Here is a 23,992-nt window from a genome sequence, read left to right on the forward strand (position 1 = left end):
TGCTTGTTGTCTGTGGCCTAAATATATAGGTTTTATTAGTAGATGTCAGGGAAGAAAACTAAACCCTGTAAAATAATAAATCTCCTCCTATGTTTCCCTTATTATCTCCAGTAATTGTATTATTACACAGGATTCTTATGATGTTACATCGGATCATCTTCTTCTCATTCAGGTCTCTACAATATCGGATCCTCTCAGTGAAGATCTTCTACAGAAGAGAATTTTCCTGATTTACCCATCAAGGATGGATATGGACAGAGACAAGATGGCGGAGAGGATATTACACCTCACCCTAGAGATCCTCTTCCGTCTCACTGGAGAGGTGAGAGATTCTGATGACGTCACATTACATCATTCTTATCTATGGGAATAACAGATGGACAGAACTGGAGAGGTGAGGACTCTGGAAATGTCTGTAGTGAGATTTATTAATGTGTCTCTCCATTACCAGGATTACACAGTGGTGAAGAAGACCTCTAGTGATCGCTGTCAGGACCCTGTGTCTGAGGGATGTGGAAGACCCCTGAGTCCAATCACGGGGCCTCCACCTCACCCCTTGATCCATGAGGACATCAATGACCAGAAGATCCTAGAACTCATCTACAAGATGATGGAGCTGCTGACTGGAGAGGTGACACTGCTGGGAATGCTGGGACATTATACAGTAACACTATGAAGGGATCGGGGGATGACGGTATCATTGTATGTGTCAGGTTCCTATAAGGTGTCAGGATGTCGCTGTCTATTTCTCCATGGAGGAGTGGGAGTATTTAGAAGAACACAGAGATCTATACAAGAACGTCATAATGGAGGTTCCCCAGCCCCTCACATCTCCAGGTAATAGACAGGACTAAATACACACGGCCTATAATTATCTGTATGTAGAGAATGAATTCAGTCCCTGTATGTGTTTCCTCCAGATCTGTCCAGTAAGAGGACAACACCAGAGAGATGTCCCCGTCCTCTTCTTCCACAGGACTGTAACCAAGAAGATCCCAGTGCTCCTCAGGATCATCAGGTAGATGGAGAGACGGTGTCAGGAGATCTCCCCTATGATGTGTAGACGGCTGTGAAGGTTTTGTGCTCAGTCTTGTTTTATCCACCAGTATTATATGTTTTATACTTGTGTAATGAGAGCGGTGGAGATGGCAGGATTAGAGCTGATCATAGATGGGACTTCTCCATCTGTCTGTGACTTTTACAATATTTGTTTCAGGGTGAAGATCTGACCCATATTAATACTACAGAGACATATGTGAGAGATGATGAGTGGTGTAAAGAGGAGATTCCCACATATGACTACCCAGGTAAGTAGTGACCACTGAATGCAGAGACGTCACAGATTCCTCTCAGTCACCGGCTGTGGCTGCTTTATCGGTGGTGTAGTCCGGCCGTATTACCATGATCACCATTTTGCCTCTAGACCACAACATTCTCCTCCACCTAAAACTGTTCAAATGACTTTGGGCATTGAAAGTCCTTTTCTATAGAACTTACGACCTGGAGGATCCACCTACCCCCTGGTATTAGTGTGAGGGTGATCCCTTAAAGCAGTACCTATATGATTGCATGTGCCTGACCCAATATAGGCTGAGTGCATGCTTAAAGAGTCACACCGATCACACAGTTAGGCCGGAATCACACTTCTTTGTGTGATACGAGAAACTCGCACGAATCTCTCGTAATCAACATCCAGCACCGCTGCTGGTACTCAGGAACGGAGCTGCGGCTGCATAGAAATGCATAGAAATACATGCAACCACAGCTCCGGTCCTGAGTGTCGGCGGCCGGGTGTTGATGCGAGAGACTCGTGCGAGTTTCTCACATCACACACAGTAGTGTGATACCGGCCTTAGATGTCTACTCCTTTCTCAGTAAAGGCTTGCACAACTGAAGTTTATTCTCAAAAGAAAGGAAACAGCCATTCTCTCCTTCACATTAGGAGACGCTGACCGTTACCTGCCCAGATCTGTAACTATAAAGCCAAATGACAGCGTACGTAGAATGTGCTGAGAAGATAGAAAATCACTTGAAGAAAAATCTTATGCTGGGCCTGTAAGAGAAAGCGGAGGGTAATGATGCTGTTGGCTTCCTAGATCCCTGAGATCTTATCGGATGAATCTTCTCTCCCTTCTGTGCTGCTGAATGTCTCATGGTCCCTAGGAATGAGCGAGTTTACTCGTTAGGATTTGGTACTCGTAGTACTAGAATCCTGGCGAGTATTTCACAACTCGCCTCTCTAAGCTGTGCGTGGCTGATGGCTGTAATATACATTTATTCCCGCCTGCAGGAGATGTGTTGGCTCCAGCCCTGGTGTCATGGAGTCACTCCTCGTAATAAATTACATTGTTTTTGATCCTAAGGAATTCAGATTCCTGCACAATCTCCCCTGAAATGGGGAGCAATATTATTTTCTCTAATTTTCTGCTCAGGATCCATAGTAGCTCCAATGGTCCACCATAAATGAGGGCAACTCTGGTTTACTGTGGTGTAATCTGTATTTGTAGCTTTCAGTTAATGAGATTCTCGTGCTCTGGGGCGGGGCTGTGGGTGGGGCTGTGGGCGGGGCTTTATGTGGTGCACTGATTACATATTCCTCTGTATTGGCTTATGACAGGTCGCTGATCCCTCACTGACCTGCCCCCCATTATTACATAATGCATATAATAGCATTGATATTATTGGTGATAATGCCTATAATATTGTGGCTATTGTGAGGCTTAGAAAAAAATTACATCCAGCACAATGTCACCGGTGATGGCGGCGCCTGCGCAGTATCATCTATATCAACTATATCAAATTTTATTGTTAGGAAGTTATAAGGGTTAAAAGTTAAACAGCGATTTCTCACTTTTATAGCAAAATTTACAAAACCATTTTTTTAGGGACCACCTCACATTTGAAGTCACTTTGAGGGGTAAATATGACAGAAAATACCCAAAAGTGACACCATTGTAAAAACTGCACCCCTCAAGGTGCTCAAAACCACATTCAAGAAGTTTATTAACCCTTCAGGTGCTTCACAGGAATGAATGGAATGTGGAAGGAAAAAATAAACATTTACTTTTCTTTCACAAAAATTTTCCTTTACACCTAATTTTTTTTTTACTTTCACAAGGGTAACAGGAGAAAATGGATGATACATTTTGTTTTGCAAATTCTCTTTTTTTTTTACTGCAAAATATGCTGGAATAATTAGCGGATGCCATGTCGCATTTCCAGAGCCCCTGATGTGCCTAAACAGTGGAAACCACCAACAAGTGACCCCATTTTGGAAACTAGACCCCTTAGAGAACTTATCCAGATGTGTATTGAGCACCTTGAACCCACAGGTGCTTTACAGAAGCTCATAATGTAGAGCCGTGGAAATAAAAAGGCTAAACCACTGTTTGGGCGCATGGCAGAGCTTGAAAGGGAAGGAGCGCCATATTGGAGACCAGATTTTGCTGGAATTGTTTGTGGGTGATGTCACATTGTCAGAGACAATGACGTGTCTAAACAGTGAAGTGACCCCATTTTGGAAACTAAACCCCCCAAGGAACTTATCTAGATGTGTGATGGGCACTTTGAACCCCCAAGTGCTTCACAGAAGTTAGTTACATAGAGTTGTGAAAATAAAAAATCATATTTTTTCAACAAAAAATTAACTTTTCGACCTCAAATGTTTTTTCCAAAGGGTAACAGGAGAAATTGCACCCAAAAAGTTATTTTGCAATTTGTCCTGAGTATTCTGACACCCCATATGTGGGGGTAATCCACTGTTTTGGCGCATGGCAGAGCTCGGAAGGGAGTGAGCGCCATATTGGAGAGCAGATTTTGCTGGAATTGTTTGTGGGTGACATGTCACATTGTCAGAGCCCCTGAGGTGCCAGAACAGCATAAGCCCCAAAAGTGACCGCATTTTACCAAATACTTCCCTGAATGAATTCTTCTAGTGGTGCAGTGAGCATACTGACACCACCGCTGTTCCATAGAAAATTATACCATTGGGCAGTGAAGAAAAAATTACTGTATTTTTCGGACCATAAGATGCACCCCAAATTTTCAAAACGAGAATAGGGGAAAAAAGTGCCAAATGGGGGTCCGTCTTACAGTCTGAATTCAGCTTACCGGGGGGGATCAGCACAGGTGCAAGAGTAATCACAGAGGTTGTTCGGAGGTCTATGCTGGTGCAGTGGCCTCCGGAAAATCCCATCCCAGGCTGGTGCGGCAGCGGTGCTCTGTGCTGGGGTGGCGCCAGCGCTCTATGCTGGTGCGGCAGCGCTCTACCTGGGACGGTGGCAGCACTCTGTGCTGGGGCGGCGGCGCCATTTTGTCAAAGCCAGAGGCCTCTGCAGCTCCATTGCTGCGATGCGGTGGCTTCTGGGAAAATGGCAGCTGGGGGCGGTGCATGCTCAGATTCAGATCTCGGCAACGAGATCTTGGGGCGAGATCTGAATCTGAGCATGAGCCGCCCACAGCGGCCATTTTTCTGGAGACCACCGCATCGCAGCAATGGAGCTGCAGGGGTCTCCGGGCTTTGACAAAATGCTGGCGGAGCCCTCCACGCAGCACAGAGCGCCGCTGCATCATTTGTAAGTATATTCCTACTATAAGACACACCCCCATTTCCCCCAAAAAATATTTGGGAAAAAGTGCGTCTTATAGTCCGAATAATATGGTACATTTATACGAATAAGGCCGGTTTCACATTCGCGCTTTTGAGTGCAGCGACGGCCTGCGCACGGCCGCCGCTAAGCCCTGCCCCGCCTCCACCGGTATCTCCGCCTCCGGGCACATGACGTTGCATGCGTCATGCGTCCCCTATCTTCATCACAGAGGGCGCAGGCCGTGCGCAGTCTGCGTTTGGCGGCGCATGCGTCCTTTTGACGGTGCGCCGAAGCACAACCAAAATGCAACAGGTTGCGTTTGGCGCTGCTCGGCGCACCGTCAAAAGGACGCATGCGCCGCCAAACGCAGACTGTGCGCAGACTGCGCACGGCCTGCGCCCTCTGTGATGAAGATAGGGGACGCACGACGCATGCAACGTCATGCGCCCGGAGGCGGAGATACTGGTGGAGGCGGGGCAGGGGGCGGGGCTTAGTGGCGGCCGTGCGCAGGCCGTCGCTGCGCTCAAAAGCGCGAATGTGAAACCGGCCTAAAATGTTTTTTTAACCCCAGATATTACATTGGAAAATAGGTAGATAGGTAAATGGTCACTACACCCAGAGATGAATTCCCAGAGGGGTGTCATTTCCAAAATGGGGTCACTTCAGGGGGGATTCTGCTTTTATGGCACTTTGGAGAGCCGCTAAGTGCCAGAACAAGAGAATCCTCCCTGAAGTGACCCCATTTTGGAAATGACACCCCTCTGGGATTTCATCTAGGGATATAGTGACCATTTTCACTACATGGATGATTTCCAGAAACTCGTAGTAGAAGTTTTATAGCAAAAATTGCAAAAATGTGATTGTAGTGCCCAATATATTGTGCCCAGCTTGTATCTCTGGAGACCTCCCCCCACCTACCCCCGGAAATTGTTAAGTCAGCTCTACTGAAATGTGTCTGTCACTAAATAAACCAAATACTTGAATGTCAAAACAGTTCAACAACGTGGTTCTGTGTGGAAGATTGTAAAGCCGTCATGGAGGCATAAGGCTGGCAATGATGGGCATTGTGGGTAATAATAGCGGGGATCATGCCTCATTCCTCTCTAGGAACATACACGACATCTTCTCTGGGGGTTCTTTCTTGTTTCAGTTACTGGGATGAGTGCAATAAAATGTCGCTCAGTGAGTCTTCTAACATCTTCACATTCTAAAGGATTGGCGGGGACAAAATTATCAAAAACAAGATTTTCAGTGACCTTTTCCTGATAATCAAGGAAAGTATCTGCATTTCCGGCTTTTTTGTATAACACAAAAGAATTATATGTGGCCACCTGAAACAAATACATGACTAACTTTTTATACCAGGTATTTGATTTTCTTGATACCTGGTATGGCTGTAGAACCTGATCTGCAAGGTCCACACCCCATATATTTGTTGTAGTCAGTGACAGACACAGGTTTTGGAGTAGTGGATCCCTGTTGGTCTGCAGTGGCCCTTGTGGCATCTGTGTGGATCGAGCTCAGGATAAAAATATCTTTATCCTTATACTTAAGGACAAGCAGCTCTCCATTGTGTAAAGCCCCTGACTGCCCCTTTCAGAACTTTTCTTTGACCAATGATTGTGGAAACCCCTAATGGTTCTTGCGAATGGTCCCACAAGCCCCTATGTTATGTTCAACCAGACTTTTAAATAGGGGTATGCTGGTGTAGTAGTAGTCAACATACAGATTGTAGCCTTTTTGTAAAAATGGAGTTATCATCTCCCAAACCATTTTTCCAGATGTCCATGTCATGATACCAGTGCTGGATGACCGGCACTTCTGGGGTTAATGTTCTGATCTCAGTGCAGACTCTCACCTGCACACCTGGGACCTATTATGGTGGCCTCTCATGGTTCTGGGGAGGCTTCTTATAGCCTCAGGAAGCTCCCATCCCCCGTCAGTTATACTTTCGCCCTTGGCATTGTGTGGTGACCCCTGAGTGTGTTAGTGCTGTGTTCTGGTTGCTTGATTCTCTGTGTACGACTCGGCCTGTTCTCTGGATATCGCTTTGGATTCTGCCTGGTACCTTCTACGTCTGTTTGGTTTTGATCTCTGCTTGGCCCTGACTGTCCGTTCTGTCTCATCCCTGGTACTGTACTGATATCTTGTGTATGACCTTTGGCTTTGTCTGACCTTCCGTCTGTTTATCCCTCAGGTACCTCACTTGCCTGTATTGTGCTTGACCCCCGCTTTGCCTGACTCTGAGTTTTCTACCTCCTCTGAAAGCAGGACACTAAGCCCTGCCCCCTTGCAGTCACATGACCATATGTCCTATGCCGGCTTGCTAAACTTCTACATTCAGGTCCTGTTCATCTTTATTTTCCGGCTATTCTTGTCCCCAGGGGTCCCTACGGTGCGGGTGAGTCCCTGCTTAGCGGAGGCTGTACGCTGGCGCTGTCAGGACCCTGACAGTCCCCAGATAAGTAGGGCTTCCTGGTGGGTTCAGTTTGCTGTCTTTCCCTTCATAATTGTGAAAAGCTGATGTGTATCCGGTTGAACTCTCACACATTTTATAGCGCTTTATGCCGAACCTTGCCCTCTTAGAAGGAATAAATTGCTTAAGATGCAGTCTTCCTTTGAATTTTATAATGGACTCATCAATGGAAATAACATAGGGGTGGCTTGAACAGGGCAGTTGGACCAATAGGACTGAATGCTCATTTTTTTAACAAGCTCCATATTGAATGTAAGTCCTAAAAATGTTTTACTTTCTAGGACATTAGTTGGTGTCCATAAATTTGACCTAGCATAATAGGATTGTGGATTCTGGCTGATGAATTGGGACACATATAAATTTGTAGGACAATATGCTCTAGCAAGCTATCTGTCAGAGACAAATTAAAAAATTAATTGTTCCAAAATTTTCCACCTCCACATTTATACCAGGAATGGCATTAAAATTAGGGATGAATGGAGTAGCCGAATCCGAAGCCTCCCATCTGGGAAATGCTACATCAAGAGGCAAAGCCCCTTGGACATTGGTGTGCGCCAATTCACGAGCACTAGGGACAGCGCTAGTACTGGGCATTGGAGTTGGAGACATTTCTCCAGAAGCGCTATTTGTCCTCCTTGTTGTACTGGTCCTTGTGTGTGAGGATGGACCAGAATCACTGCTCATTTCTGAGCTATCACTGTCGCTGCTACTAAAGCCCTCGAAATCCACATCGCCATCTGACACTGCACTTTCTTCACAGTCAGAACATAAAAGTGCATAAGCCTCCTCTGCACTATAATACTGACGGACCATTTTATTTATTTATTTTTTTCCCGGAAATAGAAAACTCTGACGTGACCAAATTATTGGGGAAACAATTGAGAAAAACCTAATTCTTTAGCCTAACCCTAACTTTAGAATAAACACTAACTTTAGTCCCAACACTAACCCTAACTATAGCACTAACCCTAACCTGCCTTATCTGTATTGTTACTTTATAGCACAATCGCTGACTGACACAGCTGTTCCCAGCAGCTCTTGTAACACTTTCTCCTCTAATCTCTTACTGACAGGAGATCTGAGGAGAAACAGCGTTTTTATGGGGCAGATCGCCAGGAAAAGTTCATTGCTGCAACAAACTTTCCCAGTGATTTGTCTCATTGGCTGGTGTGACGCTGACGTCATAAGGACCTGTACCGATCAGGTCTCAATGAGGTAGGGGGTCACAGGAAGCATTTTGGGGTGGAATCCCCTAGTTATAAGGTATGTGGGGTCCCGATGAGCACAAAACTGCCGACCGTAGACAAACGACTGCGCTGCACAAAGTCCTGCTTGCGCCGGCGTTTATCTACCATTGGCGGTCATGAACTGATTACGTTAAGGCCTATTTCATGAGTTTTAATTTTTTAAAAATTCTGTGGAAGCCTGGCTGAAAAGCAATGTCTGACTTTCATCTGCTCATTTTCATAGATTTTTGATTTATTTCTACTTTTGTCAGATTAAAGTTATTTCTGTGACCATTGTGGGTTTTTCTGTCATTAAACGAGGGGTACCAACAATTTTGACCACGTGTGTAGGAGGAGTGAATATTTTGACTCCACAGCCACTTTCCGGAAATTAACACGCAGTGGATGTTGGAGTGAAAATTACACATTTGCCATTTTATTACCCAGCACATAGTGCCCAGATTGTGCTCCAGGAGACACACACCGCAAATTAAGTGGGTTCTTCTCACTATAATATTGCTGAATACAGGGATCCTAAATGTTGTTTGCGCACACTGCAAGACTCCGAAGGGAGAGCGGATTTTGCTGGATTGGTTTATAGAAACCTTGTTGGTTTTCAGCAGCCTTTGAGCCACTAATAGTGTGGGAACCTCTGTTTTTCCATCGACAGATGATGGACCTGAGTGGGGACTTGTTTTTGTGAGATGAGAATTGGTATTATTTTCGCCTACATAACATTGATTGGTTTCTTTTTATTCGATATTTGGGAGGCAGAATGAACAAACAGTTGAACACCGCACACTACTGGCTCATCCAACAAGGTTTTCTATTAGACTGTGAACTCTCATTGTCTTGGTAAATAATTAAAGTTTTTTACTTAGCTTGCCATTTTTATGGACAGTTTAAGTAGAAACGTTCAAAGATATAAAACTCATGGATATTTTATTAAAAATAATTGTTTTTTTTATTTTAGCAGATGACTGTACCAGGAGATCAGAGGGAGAGCTGACATCTTCAATTTTGAAATCTGATGATCTTGAGATCCTACAAGATACAACTGAAGTGATTGCTGTTACTCCAGATATATCATCATCCATTCACAGCAAAGATCTGTCATCTGATCCTATGAAACGAGTCCCATCTTCTGATTCATTACTGACTACTAAGAAAAATCAAAGTCACAAAAGAGGCAATAAAAAACAAACTGCTCCTAAAGCAAAGAAGTCATTTTCATGTTCAGAATGTGGGAAATATTTTGCACGTAAATCACTGCTTGTTGCTCACCAGAGAACTCACACAGGGGAGAAGCCTTTTTCCTGTTCAGAATGTGGGAAATGTTTTACACATAAATCAGATTTTGTTACCCACCAGAGAACTCACACAGGGGAGAAGCCTTTTTCATGTTCAGAATGTGGGAAATGTTTTCACAAAAAAAAACTTTTTCTTATTCACCAGAGAACTCACACAGGGGAGAAGCCTTTTTCCTGTTCAGAATGTGGGAAATGTTTTAACCAGAAATGGCATCTTGTTAGTCACCAGAGAACTCACATAGGGGAGAAGCCTTTTTCATGTTCAGAATGTGGGAAATGTTTTAACCAGAAAGGGAATCTTAATGAACACCATAGAACTCACACAGGGGAGAAGCCTTTTTCCTGTTCAGATTGTGGGAAATATTTTAACCGGAAAGCGCATCTTGTTAGACATCAGAGCAGTCACACAGCGGAGAAGCCGTTTTCATTTTCTTAATGTGGGAAATATTTTACTTGGAAATCAACTGTTAATAAACATTAGAGACATCACATAGGGGAGAAGCCTTTTTTATGTTCATAATGTTGATATAGTTTTAAAGGCGAGTACTCTGGCAGCTGTGCTCTGCTTGTGAGCAACGCATTATGTCCCTGCCATGTGCTGCTTACAAGCATAAAGCAGTTGCTGGTATCAGAGCAGGATTCAGCAAAGGAGCGCCGGGTAGGTAAGTGTAATGCTTTTTTTTAATGTTTTGTGATGGGGCCATGGATACCAGGATGGGGCCAATTATAAGGATTGGGCTATGCATACCAGGACTGGAATGGGGGGCCAGTCATACCCGAATAGTGATGGTGCCCTGCATACCAGGATAAGGATGGGGGCCATGCATACCAGGAGCGGGATGGGGCCAATCATGCCAGAATAGGGATGGGACCCTGCATACTAGGACAAAATGGGGACGCTGCATACCAGGATAAGGATGAGGGCCATGCATACTACGACATGATGGGAGCCCTGCAAACCAGGATAAGGATGGGGCCATGCATACTAGTATAGGGATGAGGGATCTATGTATACCAGGGTAGGGATGAGGGGACCATATATACCAGGATAGGGGATATTAAGTACAGAATTAACCACAATTTTTGCTTCAATTTTTTTTCCTAATTTCCTCTAAACCTAGGTGTGTCTTATAGTCCAAAAAATACAGTATATATATCTTTTTTTTTTTTCTCAGTGAACTCATTCCTCACGTTTGACCTCATTAAAATAAAAACACACTCCACTGGCGGGCCGGCTCCACTTCAGTGGTGTTGAGACTCACGGTCCCGGGGCTAATGTGAGGTTCTCACATCACACGAGCCCTGCACCCAATCAGCGGCAGCTTCACTGCTCCTTCCTTTGGTCTGAACATCAGCAGGAAGCCAGGGCTGCGGCTGCTCTCTGACGGCCTCATGATGCTTGATTTGTCCGAAGGTGGGGACAGTGATGTCAGCGCTGATTGGGCACAGGGCTCACATGACATAAAAACCTCAAGAGACCCCAGAAAGCAGGTACCGACAACGTTTTCAAACATCAAAAATCCCACACGGGGAAAAGTCATTATTATACCTAGAGTGTGAGAAATGAGTTACAGGAAAATCGTATTTTGTGGGCCATCAAAAATAACTCAGACGAGGAGAACCTATATACATTATTCACAAATTGTACAAAAACATGATGCACGCGGCGTGTGTTCAAGAATGATATATTATATGGGAGTTTTATAGAATAAACCAAATACCAACAGAAAATAAACGACCAAAAACAAACATTTATCAGTAAAATTAACTCATCTTAATTAGGTAAAGTATGAAAGAATTGCGCCATTTTCCGATACCCGTCGCATCTTCATTTTTCATGATCTTGGGTTGGGTGAAGACTTATTTTTTGTGGCCCGAGCGGACGTTTTTAATGATACCATTTTGGTGCAGATACAATCTTCTGATCGCCTGTTATTGTATTTTAATGTAATAGTGTGGCGACCAAAAAAACTTAATTCTGGCATTTTTTACGTTTTATCTCATTACGCCATTTAGTGATCGGGTTAATTCTTTTTTTATGTTGATAGATCGGGTGATTCTGAATGCAGCAATACCAAATATGTATTTTTTATTGTTTTATTTTAAATGGGGCAAAAGGGGAATTTGAACTTTCATATTTTTTTTTACTTTTTTAATATTTTTATAAACTTTTTTTTTTTTTTACTTTTGCCATTGTGAAGACATACAGCAGTGTTCCTTAATTAACCAGACAACTATTTTTAGCAAATAGAGAATAATAGAATGTTATCTGTATGTTGGCCTTAATTTTAAGTGTTTAATTTCTAGTTGGTCAAGAAAACAGACTTTTGTTTGTAAGCCGGTAATATTGACTTTTATTGTGCCCTTACCTTGATCACTAGTGATGTTTGCTGATATGCTAATTATGCATTGTGTTATGGAGCCAGTTTGTTGACTTCTAAAGCAGAGAGGGAAAAACTATGCAAATAGTTTAATCAAGTAATGCTACTTGTTCTCATCTCCATTCTTACCCTTTATGTAAATACTAAATGAGGGACACTTGTTAAGTGTACAAATAGAATAACTACAATGTCCCAAAACCTAATCCAAAAGGGCAAATCACGCAAATCCGTATCACATATCCCATCAATATAAACATGGAACAAGGAAGAAATCCCAATAATATTAAAAATTCATTTTATTCAAAAATTCTAAAAATGACAAAAGCATAATGTCGTAATAGGGGACACCGTACACACTTAAGTAATCATGAGGAGACAATGTAAGACTGACATGTATGAACCAATTACATGACAGTACATATCAATTCTTATATCAATAATTATAATATTTATTCCATACAGTCAGAACCCATATACAATGTCTGAACAAGATCAATGATATCCAAAATATCCCTCCCCTAAGGGTATAAGGGAAACCACTCAGAGGCTAAAGGCATATATACTATAACCGTGTAAAATAACACGGACACAATGAGAACGTCAAGAATCCTGATCATAAATATGCCGATATGCACAGAGCACAAGGAATGAAAAAGTAATATTACCTCTAATTACAAGTGTGATCCAGCGTCCCCTCACCCCGACGCGCGTTTCGCCGCCTGCTTCTTCCGGGGGCGTCAAAGAATTAAGAGTGGTGTACTTAATTATTTGTACCAACTGGGGGGTCTGTATGTGGGAGAGACAGGGCAAAAGCTTAGAACAAGGATGAATTCTCACAACTACACAATAAGAGAAAAAAGAATAGATCTACCTGTGGCAAAACATTTTTGCAGCCCTGATCACAGCACCATGGACATGAAATTACTTGTATGAAAAAGGTAACTTCAAATCTCAGAGAAACAGAAGGATCTGGGAGTATAAACTCATGACAGTCTTTGACACTCTCAATGCAGGAATGAATGTGTCGCATGGATTCATGTCTAATATCAATTAAGGAATTTTCTCCTCAGACATTGTGGGGCATCACAACACAGAACCAGACCCCTATCAGGGGACAATAAAACTTTCACACTCCTAATCTATGAACTGTTCCAATATTTATGGCCACCACTGTTTATCCCTCCCCCATAATGATAGTTCTACTTCACGTCATTTGTCTTACCTATTGCATTATGTCTGTGCTATGTGATTCTTCAGATTTTGTATTACTCTATGCCTGAAGAGACCTGAGTAGTCTGGAAAGCTTGCAATGTGTTACCATCTTTTCAGTTAGCCATTAACCCCTTTACTCCCAAGGGTGGTTTGCACGTTAATGCCCGGGCCAATTTTTACAATTCTGACCACTGTCCCTTTATGAGGTCATAACTCTGGAACGCTTCCATGGATCCTGGTGATTCTGACATTGTTTTCTCATGACATATTGTACTTCATGTTAGTGGTAAAATTTCTTTGACATGACTTGCGTTTATTTGTGAAAAAAATGGAAATTTGGTGGAAAATGTTGCAATTTTCCAATTTTGAATTTTCATGCCCATTAATCACAGAGTTATGTCACACAAAAGACTTAATAACATTTCCCACATGTCTACTTAACATCAACACAATTTTGGAACCAAATTTTTTTCGTTAGGAAGTTATAAGAGTTAGAAGTTGACCAGCCATTTCTCATTTCTACAACACCATTTTTTTTTTAGGGACCACATCACATTTGAAGTCACTTTGAGGGGTCTATATGATAGAAAATACCCAAAAGTGATACCATTTTGAAAACTGCACCCCTCAAGGTGCTCAAAACCACATGTCAGAAGTTTATTAACCCTTCTGGTGCTTCACAGGAATTTTTGGAATGTTTTAAAAAAGAAATGAACATTTAACTTTTTTTATAAAAACTTTACTTCAGATCCAATTATTTTTTTTCCCTAATGGTAACAGGAGAATTTGGACTGCAAAAGTTATTGTGCAATTTGTCCTGAGTACGCTGATAACTGATATGTGGGGGTAAGCCACTGTTTGGGCGCATGGTAGAGCTTGGAAGGGAAGAAGCGCCGTTTGACTTTTTCAACACAAAATTGGCTGGAATTGAGATTGGACGCCATGTTGCGTTTGGATAGCCCCTGATGTGCCTAAACAGTGGAAACCCCCACAAGTGACCCCTTTTTGGAAAATACACCCCCCAAGGAACTTATCTAGATGTGTGATATGAACTTTGAACCCCCAGGTGTTTCACTAAAGTTTATAGCGTCTGGGTGTGAAAATATGAAAATCATTTTTTCCACAAACATGATTTTTAGTCCCCAATATTTTATTTTCCCCAGGGTAACAGTAGAAATTGGACCCCAAAAGTTGTTGTCCAATTTGTCCTGAGTACACTGATGCACCATATGTGGCAGAAAACTACTGTATGGGTGCACATTGGGGCTCGGAAGGGAAGTAGTGACGTTTTAGAATGCAGACTTTGATGGAATGGTCTGCGGTGTCATGTCACGTTTGGAGAGCCCCTGATGTGCCTAAACAGTGGAAATCCCCCACAAGTGAACCCATTTTGGAAACTAGACCCCCCCAGGGAACTTATCTTATTTAGATAAGACCCCCCCTGGGAACTTATCTAAATGTGTAGTGAGCACTTTGAACCTCAAGTGCTTCACAGAAGTTTATAACGTAGAGCCATAAAAGTAAAAAATATTTTTTCCCACAAAAATGATATTTTCTAAGCCAATTTTTATATTTTCTCAAGGGTAGCAGAAGAAATTGGACTCCAAGAGTTATTGTGCAAATTGTCCTGAGTACGCTGATACCCCATATGTTGGGGTAAACCACAGTTTAGGTGCATGGCAGAGCTCAGAATGGAAGGAGCGCGACATTTTACTGTTATGGTTTGCAGGTGCCATGACACACTGGGAGAGCCCATGAGGTGCCAGAACAGCAGAACCCCCTATAAGTGACCCCATTTTATGAATTACACCTCAATGAATTCATCTAGGGTTTGCAGTGATCATATAGACACCATGGGTGTGTCACAGAATTTTATACCATTGGGCAGCCATGCGGAGAGACTCGGGAGGACCGGAGCACTATTTGCCTATTCAAGTGAATGGGTCTGTGCACATGTCAGAGTGTTTCCACGGACCGTGTGTCCATGAGCAAACCACGCTGACGTCCATTTTTAATGTCAGCATGGGCCACAAAACAGCATACGTGCACACATAAATCACATGGATATCATTCATATGACACGCATTGGCACCGGGGAAGAAGCGTTACAGTAAGCGCTGTTCCCCAGTGCCAGGTGCTGAACACGACTCACCATTCTCCCCTGCTTGTGTCGATCTCCGGCACAGTACCAGTACCAGAAATATCAGGACATGTGAATGAGGTGCTATAGCGGGTTTTTATGCTTGGCAGCTGTCACACACTAAAAGATGCTTTTCATTGTAAAAATAGTTTTTGCATCACCACATTTTGAGAGCTATAATTTTTTGATATTTTTTGATCGCTTTTTATTCTGATTTTTGGATGCAGAATGAAGAAAAACCATCAATTCATGAGTTTCTTTTGGGGGGGGCGTTTATACCGTTCCAGGTGTGGTAAAATTGATAAAGCAGTTTTATTCTTCGGGTCACTATGATTACAGCAATACCTCATTTATATCATTTTTTATGTTTATACAATAAAAACTATTTTATATAAAAAAATAATTATTTTTTCATTGCTTTTTTCTGAGAGCTATAACTTTTTTATTTTTCCTCTGATGACACTGTATGGGGGCTTTTTTTTGCGGGACAAGATGACGTTTTCAGCGGTACCATGTTTATTTATTGATCAAGTGTTTTTCCACTTTTTGCTTGGCGGTATGATGACAAAGCGTTGTTTCTTGTCTTTGCTTTTATGGTGTTCACTAAAGGGGTTACCTAGTGGAACAGTTTTATAGGTTGGGTCGTTATGGACGTGGCAATACCAAATATGTGTACTTTTACTGTTTAGATTTTTTTTAATTCAAATATTTATTTAATGTTAGAATAAATATTGACTTTTTTATTTTCTATTTATTTTTTTTATTTCTACAATTAGTTACATGTTTTTTTCATTTCATTCTATCTTTTACACTTTGTCCCACCATGGGACAGTCATTTTTTGCAGGCTGATCGCTTCTATGGCAGGCAGATGAAGCAACATCCCCATGCTATAGAACAGGGGTGGGAATCTTCTTTCTTCCAAGGGCCATTTGGATATTTATACCATCCTTCGGGGGCTGTACAAGCTCCGCCCACAAAGTACATCCTGACTCTGGCACTGGTTTCATGACTTAATCTTTCATTGCATGCCCTTCAATGTTCAGTAGTGAACACTGCGTGTGTGTGCTAACAGAGCAAGAAGAAATTAATGAGCTTCTGGCAATCAAAATACAGCTCCCTGCCCAAGAATGCGGTCCCTGAGAATCTGCTCGGAGGCCTGACAAAAGGTCATCGAGGGCCGTAAATGGCCCTGGGGCCTGAGGTTCCCCACCCCTGCTATAGAAGCTGTCAGCGCTGCACTCAGTGCCCTGACACTGAGAGACCGCCTGACTTGCACTGCGTATGACCAGGAAGTTTCTTAGCTCTGGTCGTGACAACATCAGGTTACCATGGCAGTGATCGCGACCTCGCGTCACGTTGTGGGGTCTCCGATCCAAAGGCAGAGGGACTGTCAGACCTCTGACTGCACCAGGAATGCTGTGATCGTGTTCGATTGCAGTATTTTGGGGGTTAAAATGCCGGGAGTGGTCTGTGACTGCTCCTGGCACTTAGTGCTGGGTGTCAGCTGTGAGAATCAGCTGACACCCGGCCGCGATCGGCCGCACACCACCTGTGTGCGCGGCCGATCGCCGAGACGTACTATTCTGTCAATGGTCAAATTGGCTCAGGGCACATGGACGGAATAGTACGTCTGATGTCAGAAAGGGGTTAAACACAATACCACCCCTCTTATTTATTGTATTACGCTGCATTAGAAACTAAATAATTACGGCATGATGAAAATCAGCTTAAAGTTTCATGGAGCAATGTCTACCTTTCCCTCTTACCCCCCCCCCCTTAGGTCGTATGATCCCTATTTTTTGTGCTTCAGTTTTCCTTGTTTTTCCTTTTCTCTAGGAGCCAAGTCCTATGTGACGCCCCTATCACCGACTCTATGGTCTCTGCGCTGACTGTAGGACTTGTAGCTGTTTAACATTTAATAATTCATTGGTTAAAAAGAAGCTGTCCGGTTGGGTTATGAAACGAGCCGTGTCCTCCTGATTCTCCCCTTCTGAATTCAGATCTGACAATGACAATTTTACTTGTCCCTTGTTTCTACGATATCTACAAGTTTTCCTTTTACTGCTACATGTTACTGATACATAAAAGTTTCAGGACTCGGAAACATTATTTCTGCAAATATAAAGATGCGTGATATTTTGTTAGGCCAATTGTCTGATACTTAGAGGAAGCTTAGCAGCAATTCCAATATCTAAGACATATCTAAACACTATTACGGATTACACACAGTCACAGAAATTGCATTATAAGCTGTGGCCCTCATTCAGTGACAGCTCTTTTTCTTGTCTCTTGTACTCCTGCACCGGGTCATCTCCTACAATGGCCCAACGTTATCTACAAGCATTGATGGATTCCATTGTCCTTGATCTCTTTTTTCCATAGGTGCAATATCTTGGTGAAATCTCTCACCGTGCTCATCGCTCACGACTTCACAGTTTGGTTGAAAAATGTCTTGATGCGAATGTAAGAAATGAATCTTTAAGGACATGTACAGCCAAGATCCTGACACAGTGCGGAAAATAAGTATTTGATACGCTGCCGATTTTGCACGTTTTCCCTCCTACAAAGAATGGAGAAGTCAGTCATATTTATCACAGGTACACTTCAACGGTGACAGAAAATCTAAAAATAAAAAAAACAGAAAATCACATTGTATGATTTTAAAATAATGAAATTGCATGTTATTGCATGAAATAAGTGTATGATCACCGACCAACCACCAAGAATTCAGACTCTCTCAGACCTGTTAGTTTTTCTTTAAAAAGCCCTTCTACTCTGCTGTGACCTGTATTAATTGCAACCAGTTTGAACTTGTTGCCTGTATAAAAGACACCTTTCCAGATAATCAGTCACACGTCAACCTCTCCACCATGGCCAAGACCAAAGAGCTGTCTAAGGACACCAGGGACAAAATTGCAGACCTGCACAAGGCTGGGGTGGGCTTCAGCACAATAGGCAAGCAGCTTGGTGAAAAGGCAACAATTGTTGACAAAATTATTAGAAAATGGAAGAAACACAAGTTGACTGTCAGTCTTCTTTGGTCTGGGGCTACATGCAAGATCTCGTCTCGTGGGGTAAGGAAGATTCGGAGAAAGGTCAGAAATCAGCCCAGAACTACATGGTAAGACTTGGTCAATGACCTGAAGAGAGCTGGGATCACAGGACTGGGCCTGCTCAGGAAGTGTGCATAGCTAATCAGCTACCTAGCGTTAACTGGTGGATACAGACTGACCTGCAGGTAGCCGCCAGGTACCACTCCGGGGCAGAACCCAATATTGCAGCTGCAGACCCCAGGGGTCAGGTTCGCTGACATTGAATAGGGATAGGTCTCTGTTCAGACTAGTAAGTTCTGGTACCTCTACAGAATGGTTACTGACACTGATTAGGGCAAGGTTAAGACACTCTGGTCTATGATACTGGAACAGGGTTTGGGCGAACACAGACCAGATGACAATGTTCAGGCACTGGCCACTCATGGACAAGCTTCAAGCACTGGCCGCTCCGGGAATGAGATTCAAGCCATGGCCTTTCTGGATCCAGGGGACTACGGATACAGGACTTGCCACACCGGAATGAGTTTCAGACACTGGCTGCTCGGGGACCAGGGGATGACGGATTCAGGACTGGCCACACTGAGGCAAGGAATACAGGTTTAGGACACTAGCCAAACCAGGACCAGGGGACCTCATAACTCACTAGTAGTACACCTTACTGACTAATGATTCTACACGTTGCATGGCGAATCCCTAAGGGAGAGGGAGTCTTTTATATAGGATGACTCCCAGCAATTAGCTGGAAGCCATCTTCCAGGTGTAGTAATTATACTAAATATCTCTGAGCAACAAGCTAAGAGTATTTAGTATATACTTGCTCTGCCCCTTTAAGAATGGGGGAGTGCGCGCATGTGTGTACTAGGTGCATTGCTTAGAGCTGCGGCTCTCACACAACCAGGAAGCAGGAGAACGCTGAGGATTGTGCCGAGGGTCTGAGGCAGTGAGTAAGCTGGCATCCCACCATGCAGGGGTGCCAGTAATAGAGCTACAAGCACACTATGCCATCATGGATTAAAATCTTTCAGGGCACGCAAGGTCCTGCTACTCACACCAGCATATGTCAAGGCCCATTAGAAGTTTGCCAATGGCCATCTGGATGATCCAGAGGAGGCAAGGGAGAATGTCACTTGGTCAGATAAGACCAAAATAGAACTTTTTGCTATCATCACCACCCGCCATGTTTGGAGGAAGAAGAAGGATGAGTGCAAATCCAAGAACACCGTCCCAACCATGAAGCACGGTGGGGGGAAACATCATACTTTAGGGGTGTCTTTCTGCAAAACAGACAAGATGACTTCACCGTATTTAAGGGAGGATGGATGGGTCAAGGATCGCAAGATTTTAGCCAAAAACCTCCTCCCTCAGTTGGAACATTGAAAATGGGTCGTGGCTGGGTCTTCCAGCATGGCAATGACCCAAAACACAGCAAGAGGAACTAAGGAGCATTTCAAGGTCCTGGCGTGGCCTAGCCAAACTCTGATCCTGAACCCAATAGAAAATCTTTGGAGGGAGCTTAAAATCAATGCTGCCCAGCGACAGCCCTGAAACCTGAAGGATTAGGAGAAGATCTGTATGGAAGTATGGGCCAAAATCCCTGCTGCAGTGTGTGCAAACTTGGTCAAGAACTACAGGCAACGTCTGACCTCTGTAATTACAAACAAAGGTTTCTGTACCAAATATTAAAAGTTATCCACTACCCTAATTCGTTTAATTTTGTATTCATTAATCTTACTATTATGTGCCAGTAATGGATCCATACTCTTATTATAGGAATATATACCTTTATGAGGCAGATAGCATCACTTGGTGTCTGCCAGATGCAGCTCTGATGTTTATCAGTCACTTCTTGTCCCCCGGCGTACTGCACTCTAATACTACAAGCTCCGTTATGCGTTGCAGTGGCCTGTGAGCCAGCACTTAGCACGCCTTCTCCATTTTCCACACAAACTCCTCCCTGCCTCCTCACCATCACCATATGTATATACACACACACTGTATATATGTATACATAGACATATGCACACACATTTCCTATTCTTTGGCATGTTTGTATCAGATCACCAAACAAATGTAAATATTAGCCAAAGATAACACAAAATGCAGTTTTTTTAATGAAGATCTTTATTATATAGGGAAAAAGAAATCCAAACCTTCAGGGCCCTGTGTGAAAAAGTGATTGCCCCTAAACCTTTTAACTGGTTGGGCCACTCTTAGCAGCAACAACTGCAATCAAGCGCTTGCAATAATTGGCAGTGAGTTTCTGGAGGAATTTTGACTACTCATCTTAGTAGAATTTCCGAGCATGGACCGCCTTTTTAAGGTAATGACACAACAGCATCTCAAATGCATAGCTCCCAACCATCCCAGATTCAGCTGGACTGTCATGTCCCGTCTCAGCTGTTCTCCCAACCTCTATATTCCTCTCCGACATTTTCATCGCTCCTGTAGCTCCTCCTGCTCGGAGGGATTGGCCGCTTCTCTCTGCTAAGTCTCTCTTATGCTAAGTGCATAAATTAGATTATAGATTCACTTCCTCTCCCTTCAGTGATTGGTCTCCCCAGGACTATGAGCTTCCATCTCAGTATCCACAGGCTGCTGCTTTACCAGTGAGCCACAGCTCACGATGCTGGAGATGGGAGAATTTGGTCATATTGACCACTATATTGCCGGCAATGAACTCAGAAGCAGAGTATACATATCCATAGCAATACATTGTGTATAAGAATGCTTTTTCTGGTGCCTGTATACTGAGGTGAAGAAAAAAATATATTTTTGTTCCTATAAAAGTATTTAAAATAATAAGCAATTTACAAAAATGTATTTTTTAATGTTACACTCCCAGATCCTGAACCCACAGCCTCAACATTACTGACAGGCACTGTAAGCTGCTGAGCCATAAGCTCCGGTGAAGTGACTGCAGGATTGTGTGCACTTGATCCATATTCCAGGCTCTGACTACAGGCAGATTATTCCGATAGAAATACACTGCTGTGTACAATGGATGTTTCTGAATTCTAGAGGAGAATAAGAGATTTTTTCATCCCATAAAATTACTAATAATAATGAAAAACACCTGATAATGAAAAAAATGTCATTTTAATGCGTTTTTTAAATAATAAGCATCACAGATCAGTGAATAACCCGGACATAGTTGTGCCAATATAACTGTAATGACCCGCAGAACGCAGCGATCAGATTATTTACAGGAATCGGTAAATTACGGGAGAAACAAAATGGCGTAATTGATATTTTTCTCTATAAAACCCATAAAATAATGTGATAAAGCTGTAATGCGGAGGACGTGTTCACACGTAGCGTAAATGCTGCGTTCTTTCTTCTGTAAATGTCTGACCCAGATGACGTAGTGACAATCTTCCCTGATTATTGTGCGTTTGCTGCGTTTCTTCTTTTTTGCATTTTCCCCCATATTTGATGTTATTTGGCAGATATGAAGCCGCGTTTAACACTTGTTTATTAGTACAGAAAAGCTTTGATTCTGCGCTTATAAATGTGACGGCGGTTTTCTCTTCATACATTTTTTTTCTTAACATGTTTTTTTCAGAAGAAGCCTATAAAGGGGAAATGCATCAAAGCCCCAGAGGTCCGCAGGGTCTTCAGACCACAGAGAGCGCAGATTTCATGAGAACTGCGGCGCTATCAGACTCCAACACTCAGTATCCTCCATGGTGTAACAGTCAGGATTCCTCTAGATTCTCGTCTCTCCGCCTGGTTACAGCTGTTCTTCCTTTCTCCCCTTTTCTTTCCTCGCCTTTCCCATTCCTTCTCTTCTCCTCCCGCCTCTTAAATGTTTTATATATAAGGTATTACATGTGTCCCGCAACCCCTTTCCCGACCTATCCTGTGCAGACCAATCTTTTTCATTTTCTTTCTATCCCTTTCATTTTTCCCTTTTCCCCATTTTCCTTAACCCCTCCATGACCGTCCTAGTACGGTGCAGGTAGCTTCTCTCCCTTTGATGTCGGCTCCGGTGGTGAGCCCGCATCTTTCCCAGCACACGTCAGCTCAAGTGAGGTATTCTGCTACATACAGGTGACCTGATCATCGCCTGTACGTAGCAGAGCCGACCGAGTTATGGCAGCTTCTAGTCTCCCATGGAAACTATTGAAGCAGGCCAAAAGTAAAAAAAAGTTTTTAAAAATATATAAAAAATATAAAAGTTTAAATCCCCCCCTTTCACCTCACTCAAAATAAAACAATAGAAAAATCAAACATACACAAATTAGGTATCGCCGCGTTCAGAATCGCCCGATCTATCAATAAAAAAAGGAACAAACTGATCACTAGACGGTGTAGTGAGAAAAAAAAGTAAAAATGCCAGAATTAAGGTGTTTTGGTCGCCGCGACATTGCATTAAAATGCAATAATGGATGGTCAAAAGATCGTATCTGCACCAAAATGGTATCAATAAAAACATCAGCTCGGCGCACAAACAATAAGCCCTCACCCAACCCAAGATCATGAAAAATGGAGATGTGACGGATCTTAGAAAATGGCACTTTTTTTTTTCCCAACAAATTTTTGATTTTTTTTCACCACTTAAATACAAAAGAACTGAGACATGTTTGGTGTCTATGAACTTGTAATGACTTGGAGAATCATAATGGCAGGGCAGTCTTAGCATTTCGTGAATATGGTAAAAAGAAAATCAAAAAAAAGTTGTGGAGTTGCACTTTTTTTGCAATTTCATCGCACTTGGAATTTTTTTTCCCATGTTTGAGTACACGATATGGTAAAACCAATGATGTCGTTCCAAAGCACAACTTGTCCCGCAACAAACAAGCCCTAACATGGCCATACTGACGGAAACATAAAAAGTTATGGCTGTGGGAAGAAGGGGAGCGAAAAACAGAAGCGCAAAAATGAAAAAGGGCAAGGTCTCTAAGGGGTTAACAAACCCTATTTTTCCTTCCCCATTCTCCTCCTTAACCCTTTTCCCCGCCTCTCTCTTTCATGACTTTACATTTCTCTCTTTTGCTGTTGTTTGGTTCTTGTCTGTATTACTGGGTATTTATAATCTGTCTCCCTTTTTTCTTTACCCCATTTATGTAAATAAATCCTTAATAAAAACTACTTTACCATAAAAGGCGCCCGCTGTGCGCCCAAGGCACGCGGCTGATCTGTGCGGATTTGGGGCTTTTCTCTCTAATAAAATCGCAGGTAAAAAACTGCAGAAACTTTATTAAGTGCAGAATCAAAGCTTTTCTGTCCTCTAAAAAGCGCATTAAAAACCGCGGCTTCACATCTGCACCAAGAACGCATCAAATAAGGGGGAGAAGATCGTTATTGCAGATGGTGCGGATCCTGCAGAAAACAAAAAACACCGTATTTCTACAATGTGTGAACACGGCCTTACAGACACAAATAAGCCGGATGTCGTATAGTGACGCTACATAAAGAGGAGACCGTTCTGGAGGCTCCGACTGTGAATGACGGCACAAAAAATAATCCCCAGGTCCCACGCACGCTGGACCAGAGACCCAGGAATCCACCTGCTCATCTCTAGTCCCAACTGTCCTGGATACAGCAGTCAGTCCCAGAATTGGGTCTACGTCCTGCAGTCTCAGGCGTCTGCTGAATTTCCCA

General features: G+C 42.9%; 1 protein-coding gene across 1 annotated transcript in view; it reads left to right on the plus strand.

Moving 5' to 3' along the window:
* Positions 1–1,218: 1,218 nt before the first annotated feature.
* Positions 1,219–23,992, plus strand: part of LOC141076227 (uncharacterized) — a 60,375-nt gene continuing 37,601 nt past the window's right edge. Inside the window, exons 1-2 of the mRNA XM_073563584.1 lie at positions 1,219–1,307; positions 9,265–10,034. Coding sequence (XP_073419685.1) covers positions 9,417–10,034 — 618 coding nt within the window. The 5' untranslated portion in view covers positions 1,219–1,307; positions 9,265–9,416. The remainder of the gene's footprint in view (positions 1,308–9,264; positions 10,035–23,992) is intronic.

Source organism: Dendrobates tinctorius, unplaced genomic scaffold (assembly GCF_039654945.1).
Source record: "Dendrobates tinctorius isolate UK_male_01 unplaced genomic scaffold, ASM3965494v1 ptg000395l, whole genome shotgun sequence".
In the NCBI taxonomy this organism is placed as follows: domain Eukaryota; kingdom Metazoa; phylum Chordata; class Amphibia; order Anura; family Dendrobatidae; genus Dendrobates; species Dendrobates tinctorius.